Source organism: Echinops telfairi, unplaced genomic scaffold (genome assembly GCF_000313985.2).
Source record: "Echinops telfairi isolate 266 unplaced genomic scaffold, ASM31398v2 ScPeMD7_5167;HRSCAF=5991, whole genome shotgun sequence".
Lineage (NCBI taxonomy): Eukaryota > Metazoa > Chordata > Mammalia > Afrosoricida > Tenrecidae > Echinops > Echinops telfairi.
In genome coordinates, this window is record NW_022109066.1 from 1507972 (window position 1) to 1517838 (window position 9867).

The following is a 9867-nucleotide window of genomic DNA, read 5'->3' on the forward strand; positions in this document are numbered from 1 at the left end:
TACTGAAACCCAAATGAAGACTGAGCATGATAGTGGGACAAGAGGAAAGTCAAAGGAAATAGAGGAAAGAACTAGGAAGCAAAGGGCATTTATCGAAGTTTAAATAAAGGCATGTACATATGAAAATATATTTATATATGAGGATGGGAAAATAGATCTATGTGCATACAGTATATTTATAGGTGTAGTATTAAGATAGCAGAAGGACATTGGGCCTTCACTCAAGTACTCCCTCAATGCAAGAAAACTTTCTTCTATTAAATTGGCGTTCTATGAGGCTCACCTTCCCAATACAACCACTGAAGACAAAGCAGGTGAATAAGCAAATGTGGTGAAGAAAGCTGATGGTGCCCGGCTATCTGTAGATAAGGCATCTGGGGTCTTAAAGGCTTGAAGATAAACAAGTGGCCAGCTAGCTGAGAAGCAACAAAGCCCACATGGAAGAAGCACACCAGCCTGTGTGATCACAAGGTGCCAATGGGATCAGGTATCAGGCATCAAAGAACAAAAAAATCATATCATTGTGAATGAGGGGGAGTTGGGGGACAGGGGGAACCAATCACAATGATCTACATATAATCTCCTTCCTGGGGGATGGACAACATAAAAGTGGATGAAGGGAGAATCACCCAGTGTAAGATGTGAAAAAAATAACAATAATTTATAAATTATCAAGGGTTCATGACGGAGGGAGGGCCGGGGAGGGAGGGGAAAAATGAGGAGCTGATACCAAGGGCTCAAGTAGAAAGGAAATGTTTTGAGAATGATGATGGCAACAAATGTACAAATGTGCTTGACATAATGGATGTATGTATGGATTGTGATAAGAGTTGTATGAGCTCCCAATAAAATGATTTAAAAATAAATAAAATGAAAAATAAAACACTGCTAAGATAAGGAACTTATACATGTGTTAGACATCTTATTACATTACATGAATTGTTGATTTGTGGAGCTTCAAAACTTAGGTGACAGGACAGTAGTTACACTAGTCATGAGGGTTGGCAATAGCACGCATTTACAAAGACAAAACTGGTAGACTAATGCCCATCACACAAAAGGCAGAGAGCATGAAAACAGCACATACATGTCAGCCCCAGGTCACATTCATTTGGCACCCTCAAAGCAGCAGGTCTGAACCAAAGCAAAGTCCAACAAGCACCAAATCCCTACCCTTGGGATAGCAGTCAGCTGCATCTTCTCCCACGAGGGCATGTGAGCTTTCAATTCAAGGGAGTATTTTAGTTCCTTAGCTCTGCGACAAGTGAGTTTAAGGTCATGTTCAGTTTGTTTTTCATTGTGGAGTTTCCATTTCAGGTCCTCCTAGTATGGTCTTTAAAGGGAGTATGCACCTTGAAAGGACTTCCTCTAAAATCCTAGTTGTCTGAAGTTCATAGCCAGGGTCACAAGGGCTCCATAAATTTTTGAAGGCACTTCATAATTATGTGTATGTTCAAAGTAGTGAGCAATATTATAGATATAAACACTCAAATATAGTCATATATACCTAAATATATATGCACACACATACACACACAAATATAGACATAAACACACACAAATACAAGGGGGCTTCAAAAAGTTCATGGAATGATGGAATGTAAAGGCAATGGTATTTTTCCAGGAATTTTTTAATCCCCCTCATATCTGTTTTCAATCAGAGCATTGGAAAATACTAGCAACAACCCAAGTGTCCAATAGGGGATGAGATAATTATAATATGGTTTGTCCATATGTGGAAAATACTACATTGTTAGGTCCCATCAAGTCTGTTCTGACTCCTATAGATACAAAAAAAGATATCGAAGATACTGATATTGCAGTAAGTATATATAAAAAAAGTTTCCCTTCCTTTGGCTCAGGTGGATGGAGCGCGTCAGTAGTGGGGGGCTGCCCAGAGGAACCAGTGTGGAGGAACACAAGGGATTCCGCTTTGAACATGAACCTTCCTTATCTGTGGGGCATCTATTGGCTGTTGGAGAGGCAGTTGTGACGTTTGGATATGGCCTCAGTTCCAGTCTTCTGATATAATAAATGATGGTTATCTACCTCATCATGATGTGTAGGTTGAATATTAGAAGATATAAAGCAACTCAGAATACAAAAAAGAGGAACATGTTACTGTTCTCATGTGCTACTACACTAAGGTGACCAGATTTTAACATTGGTAAAGCGGGACACCATTGAGAAAACTCATATCCTGGTGAAAGAGCTACATGGCAGCCGAAAACGTTATACCCTAGCTTGTCGTGCATTCTTTCCAAAAATTGGGACTTTTCAAAAACACCGAGGGATGCAGGAAAAATTGTTAAAAATCGGGGCTGTCCTGCCAAAAGCAGGATATCTGGTCACCTTACACTATATTCTTTATTATTGTTCATGATACTTTCCCTTCAGTTACTCAGTTTTCCAACCCAAAGCTAGAGATGCAAAAAGATTCGCGTTAAAAAATAATCAAGAATTTAGTTGCAGTTTTGGAGTAGTTCTACGTGGTAACACTTGGGGATGCCCTGAGTTGGAATCAACGCAATGGCAACTAACAATTGCCTCAGTTGATTTGTGTGGCTAACTGACTTCTAAAAGGGTACAGTCCGGGGAAGGCAATTTAAATCTATAATAAAACAGGGTATTGTAATCTGTCACAATGGCAAAAGTTAACAAAAGAAACAGGTGATTATGAAGACTCAGAACGCTCAGGCCCTGTGGGTGAGGCTTCAGATGTTCAATTCCCTCTGAGCCAGCCACGCTAGCACATATCCCGGCTAGAGATCCTCTTGTACATGTACCAAAGGACACATTGAGAGACGTGCACACATTGTTGGAAATGCTTGTCAATAAGAAGATGGGCAAAGTATATCTTCATATAACTGAACTTATACAGTCATTATAAATGGTGATCTAAAAAGATACCTAAATTTCACAAATGTTGAATGAAAAGCAGGGCCCAATAGAAGGGATATAAAAATATATACTTACACACTAGCTATACATTATGTATGAAGGAAATGAATACATACCCATGGAAAGGTATGCATTGGTTATCTCTGAGGGGGAAGAGAAGAGAATTTTAGCCGTAGGTGTACTACATAATTTCTTCAACAACAGATTTAAGTCAACCTGGCATAAGGGTGGTTTTTCATTTTCCCATGTACTTCTCTCTATATTAGACCTTTCCCATCATTTTAAAGCTCACAATCAGTAACAAAACAAATGCTCCTCATAGCTCAGTGACTTTGGACAAGTGACTTTATTTCTCTTATCTCATCTTCTTTATCTGTAAAATGGTAGTAGCACATTTCCTACAAGATCATGATGAAAAATTACATGGAATTATAGGTATGCCTTTAAAAATATTACTGTTATTCTTATAGTGATTACCATTCCAATTCATCTCTTTAAATAATATGAGCTTACAAAATACTCTCCCATAACACTGCTGTCTCTACATCACTGCCCCTGGCATCTTCAAGAGCCTTTATTCTGTCCTGTGGCCTACACAATCCAGTGTAATGAAGTGTGGCTGCCTCTCTGAAGCCTCCCAGAGACCCGCTTCCAACTCCCCTCCCAGCCTCTTGGCCTCCAACTTAAGGCTGTGCCTTAGGAACAGGACTGATCACTCTTCCTGGATTTTAATATCCCCTTATGAGGATCCCTGGTGGCATAAAGGTTATACCTTGGGCTGCTAACTGTAAGGTCAGCAGTTCAAAACCATCAGCTACTCCATGGGAGAACCATAGGCTTTTTACTCCTGTAAAGAGTTACTGTCTCAGAAACTCACTGGGCAACTCCACCCTGTCCTATCTGGTTTCTAAGGGTTGGAATCTCTCCAACGGCAGTCAATTTTACTCAGTCAACACCATACTCCCAGTGAAAGACCCAAAGATGGGCAGAAGAAAGAGCCCAGAAGACTCAGCACTGGACTTAAAGGAGGAGGCTTCAATGCTGGCTCCCATATGGGCCCTTGCTGTGACTCCACATTTGGGACAAATCTTTTGAGTTTTGTGGGGCTCAATGTCCTCATCTGTGATGTCAGATGGTTGGACTCAATGCCTGTAAATCTATCATTCCAGACTAATGGCAAATTTTCATGGGCCCTATAATCAGGTCCTAAGGAGTCCTAGTGGAGCTGTGGGTTAGGCATTAGGCTGTAACTGCAAGGTTGGCAGTTCAAAGCCACCAGCTGGGAGAAAGAGGAGGCTGTCTGCTTCAAGAAAAACATACAGTTTTGAATAGTCTATACAGAGTTGCTATGAGTCAAAATCAACTCGATGACTGTGTGGCATTTGTGTTTATAATTAGGCTGTACTTGATATACGTCCCCTGTGTTCAATACAAATCCTCTTTGACTAAGCCAGGCTCTTTAATGAACCACGACATGTCATATTAACTTTGCTCTTTTGTCCACATCACAGCTTCAAAACCTCACTCAAATTCTAAGCCTTTCCATCAACTGAAAACTCTCACTGCCATCAAGTCAATTCCAACTCGGAGCAACCCTACAGGGCAAGGTAGCACTGCCTCTGTGGGTTTCCAAGACTATCTTCCTGGGAGTACAAAGCCTTGTCTTTCTCCCTTGAAATAGCTGGTGGTTTTGAACTCCTGACCTGGAGGTTAGCAGCCCACTGCATACTCACTAAACCCCCTGGACTCTGAGGCCTTCCGATCATCCTTCTTTAACATACAAGGGAGCTTCGACGTGTCCATGGTAAACAGAATGAAAAAGATAATAGAAAGTTTCCACAGACGTTTTGAAGTCCCCTTGCAGTTGACCTCTAAATAAAAACGAAAATTAAAATCTGATATTTAAGATAGAGTCACTCTTCTAAATGGTTTATGTATACGATGTACTTGAGTCTCTGAATAACCCTGTAACACAACTACTGTTATCACCTGTTTTAACTGATGGGGAAATGGAGGGACAGTGTGGTTAAGTGGATTTGGTCAAGGTTATCTGGCTAAAAAATGGCAGAATCGGTATTTGAACTCTAGTGGTCTACCTCAAATAAGTCCTGGTGGCACAGGAGTTAAGCACTTGATTTCTAACTGAAAGGATGGCAGTTCGAACCCACCAGCTACTCCCTAGGAGAAAGGTGTACAGCCTGCTTTCAGATCCCAGCCTTGGAATGCTGTCCTCCGACCTATAGGGATGCTGTGAGTGGAACCAGGCTTGATGGCACCAGATTGGTTTATCTGGTTTAGTCTGCTTCTGACACTATGCCGCCTTAACTTTCACATGAAAACCCCTTTCTAATCAACAGCTGGTCACTTTTATAATCTGTCATCAAGGTCCATGGGTGGCTTAAAGGGTTGTGCTCAACTACTAGCCGAAAGGTCTATGGATCACTTTTGGAGGCATGACAGCAGTAAAGGGTGCTCACAGCAAGCCCTGAAATCACAGCCCTGAGCACACACTGCGTGCATCCCGTATTGCACATCACTTTGTCCGAACATCAGCTCGACAATACACATCAAACTCATTGCTCTTCAACTTCACACGTTATGGAATTGCACAGAAACTACAATTACAGCTCCCTTGCTTTCACTCATGAAAATTAGTCTAGGATGCGCTCAACATGATTTTCTTTCCGAGCAAGATCACACAGTCTGCCTTGACCCACAAAGACTGTCAAATACCAAAAGAGTAGTTTTCACTTGGCTCAGTGCTCTCTCACAGCTGGCAATGGAAAGTGAAATGGTTAATGAAAACTGCCCATTGGTGGCCAGGGCAGGTGCCATACTTGCCAAACATTAGATAACACTTCCAAGCAGTTCTACTTTGTAACACATGGGGTCACCAAGAGTCACATATGACCTGATGGCATTGGATTTTTTTTGCTGTTACTCTATCATACCATTTAATGCTCCATCAAAGCTGAGTAATATAGGATTATTTTATATTCTCTCACATTTTTTCCTTACTGCTCATAACAGAGCTAATACCCATAAAAACTTGGAATCAGATCTGTATGATTGGAATCCCTAAGTGGTATAGTGGTTAATGTGCTCAGTTGCTAACTAAAAGGCTGGAGGTTCGAGTCCATGCAGGAGCACATTGGAATAAAGCTATGGCCATCTACTTCCACAAAGCAGCCACTATCGAGCACAGTTCTACGCTGATCCACATGGGGTCACTGTGAGGCCAGTCAACTGGATGGTTAGGCCTTATTAATCAAGGTATTAAATTACTGAAGTATTGGTTAATCTTTACATGATCATACAAGCCCCAGAAGGTCAACTTCCCCTAGTCCTGGAGGAATGGGCTGAGCAGGACTCTATTTCTAATTCTTGGTCCACACTTTACCACACTATTCATAGCAGTCCTATGAGCGAGGCAAGGCTGGATCATTTGACAGATGAGAAAAACCGAGATGCAGAAAAGTTATATGACATTTTGAATAACACACTAAACAATAGTATTTGAAACTAACACTACCCGAGTTCAAGCCGTATGTTTTTCATACATCGTGGCATGATCATAGCCTTTCTCTGAAACACTGTAAGATTATTGTTGTCTGCCCTTTAGGTGATTCCAACACAGTGCTCCTATAGGACTGAGTGCAACTACCCAATAGTATGCGTTGGGCTGTTGACCACAAGGTCAGCAGTTCAAAACCACCAGCTGCTCTAAGGTAGTAACTCCTATAAAAAAGTTATAATCTCAGAAACCCACAGGGGCAGTTCTACCCTGTCTTATTGGGTTCCTATGAGTCAGAATCAATTTCACAACATATAACAACAATAGACTTTTTATAAAACTAGAATCATAGAGTATTTGTTTCAGACTGATTGCCCTCAGCATAATGTTTTCCAGGTTCAGCAATGTTGAAGCAGTCTCAGGACTTCATTTCTCTTTATGGCTGCATAATATTCCACTGGGGGCATTTACCACATTTTATTTATTTATTCATCTGTTGTTGCGTTTTCTTTCCATAAAAGAATGTGGCAAGAGGGTAGAAACTTTGGCTGCTTAGAGACCTGTCTCATACCCATGACCAGGTATTCATTCTCAAACCCGTCCTTGCTTATTTAGAATTCTATCAACAATTACTCATCAACATATATCAGCACTCATTGATTCCTAATGCAAGTTGATCTTACCTGTTGCTTGGGCGACTGGCCTGGCTGTGGTGGTTTTCCTGGCCGGCCATCAGAGCTACTTTCCTGCTCACCTCCTCTTCCGTCTCACTGAGTCTCTCCCCTCCTCGGGGGCTTTCCTCCTCTAAGCTGTCAGGCTCCACGTCAGGGTCTTGGATTCGGCTCTCAAGTCCAGACCCAGGCTTGACCTCCTGAGCGATGCCTTCTGAATCGGATTCCAAGGAGTCTTTTGAAATCTGATGTAACCCTTTTCTCTTAAAAAACCGGTCTGTGGCCTGAGCATTTAATTTGGTGTGATGGACAGGAGACTGAATGGAGCGCTTGGGAGTTACTTTACTATGACTCATGTTGCAAAATTTAACAGGGTAGCCTCTTGTTGATATGAGGAGTTGATTGAATATTTTAAGGTTGTGGCTCACAAAACATTACCTACAAAAAAAATTATATTTATGTAACTCTGTGATGAGGACTCACCCCTGGTGTTGGCTTGAACCCACTCAGAGGTGCTTTGAAAGTCAGGCCTGATGATCTACTTCTAAAAGAGTAATCTGGGGTCAGAATTGATTCCAGGTGTAGCCGAGCTTACTTTCTGAGCCTTAAGTTCGCAGAGGGCTACGGATAGCAGTGAAAGCCTCAGATCCGTTTGCAGAGTCTCCATGTGAATGAAGCCTCCACTGAATTTCTTCTGACCATTGACCAGGGATACGAACAATCTTGCCCTCAGTTAGAGGGCATTAAAAAGTAGGTTATCCCCCCCTCCCCAGCCCCACCCTCACCAGTCTTTGGAGGACGAGGCTCCCTTAGGGCTTACCGGGTGTGTGCATGATGGAAATCACCAGACGGGGGCCGCACAGTCATGAGTCATGCCCTGACTTCCTAGGTTGGAAGACCCTGAGCCAATCTTGTAAGCTCTTCTATCTAACATAAAATACATGTCCAAATTTTGGCCCCTTTCCCACTTCTGTAGTCCCACCTCTAACTGTGCAGATCTGCCAGGCATGCTTCTGCAGCAGTTTCCTTTGCCCTTGTATGCACTGTTTAAGTCTCCTAATCTCTGCAAATGCTAGGCACCAAGAGGACTGCGTGCTAATGTGCCTTCGTCTTTCTCTTGCCTGTTCCTGTTTAAGACCGAATAAATGTTCTCTTAAAATATATTTGAGATTGGGGGCTCCTTTTGTACCTTTCCATGTGGGGCAACTGTGCTGTGTGTGTAAGAGATACTAATGAATCTCTTAAAGTGAATGTTAATCAAAAATTTAAATGAGTAAGAGAACCTTGGTATATTATCTGAAACCTTTTGGTCTATTTGAAAGCCAGTTGTGCTCTTCTTCTCTGTAGAAATACTTCCTGAGGAATAGCTCATAAACAATCAGAGCAATTGAATCCAGTTGTACTAAGGGTCTCAAGTAGCTGCTTGAAGAAGATTCCTATTTCTAGCTTCCAAAATCCTGCTACAGACAAGCCTAGACAAAAGGTAACTGATTAATTATGGACAAGAGTTCAAGGGTCTCATTTCAATTACCTGGAGAAATAATATAAATATGCCAGGTACAGCAGTATTCCTGGAAAGAGCTAAGCAGGTTCAGCAAACCAAAGCCTTGTGCCGTCGAGTAGATTCTGACACATAGCGACCTGTAAAGACTCAGTTTCTGAGGCTGTAAATCTTTACAGGAAAAAAACCCTGATCTCTCTCTAGAGGCTGGTGGGTTTGAACTGCTAACCTTATAGTCAGAGGTCCAACTTGCATCCGCTCTGCCATCGGGGTTCCTTAAAACAGGCCTAGGGCCTGCCTCTTGAGGGAGGAGGAGACTGGTTTCCACAGGTGTCTGATATCATGGTTAAGTGAACGGTCAGCACTTCAAACCCCCCCCCCCCCCCACTCTAACTGCTCTTCTCAAGAGAATAATGAGACTTCACAGTCTCAGAAATGCACAGGGTGGTTCTAACCTGTCCTAGAGAGTCGCTATGAGCCGGAATCAACTTCATGGGCATTGAGATTGGTTTTGGAGAGTTTTGTTTCTAGACTTACTTTGGCTGGCTGCACGGTTTAGAAAAGACTTTGATAACCACACGTTTGCTTCTGTCTACGGAAGTATCGTTTAGGTGGATATTAAATGGAGATCAACTTTGTTATTGTTAGCTGCCACAGGGCCCCTGACTTACGACAAACTTCCACTCAGGGTAACCCCTGCACAATGGGACAGGGGAGTTGTGATCCACAAGCTTTTGCTTTCTTTGCCTGGGTTTGCTGATTTTTTAGAAGTAGATCACCAGGCCTTTCTTCCTAGCGTGTCTTAGTTTGGAAACTCCCATAGGGGCCAGGTCAGCCTCAGTGTAACACGCAAACCTCCACAGGTGGTGGGTTAGACTGAAATGTATTGGTTGGGCAGACAGCAAGAATTCATCTACTGAACTACCAGGCACTAGCCTTAAACAAAGCCCCAAACCCACTGCTACTGAGTCAACCCTAACTCATAGTGACCCTATAAAGGGTTTCCAAGACTTGGTAAATCTTTACAGGAGAAGCTAACCTCATCTTTCCCCCTTGGATCGGCTGTTGGGTTTGAGGTGTAGGGAAAAGGTATGTGGATAGAACTCTCTGAATGGGCCAAGAAAGTAAAGGTAATTGTACCTCACGTGAACGCTCACCAAAGGATTACCTCTGATGAGGAGGACTTTAATAATCAAGAGGATAAGATGACACGCACTGTGGAGACTGGTCCTCCTCTTTCCTCTGCCACTCCTGTTATCGCCCAATGGGCACATGAACAA

At 42.4% G+C, this 9867-nt stretch overlaps 1 protein-coding gene across 2 annotated transcripts in view; it reads right to left on the reverse strand.

Moving 5' to 3' along the window:
- The window catches only part of JHY (junctional cadherin complex regulator), a 77196-nt gene extending 69754 nt beyond the window's left edge, over positions 1–7442 (reverse strand). For both annotated transcript variants that reach the window (XM_030886978.2, XM_004716272.2), the window contains exon 1: positions 7099–7442. In XM_030886978.2, the coding sequence (XP_030742838.1) occupies positions 7099–7442 (344 nt within the window). The remainder of the gene's footprint in view (positions 1–7098) is intronic.
- Between the last annotated feature and the right edge of the window lie 2425 nt (positions 7443–9867).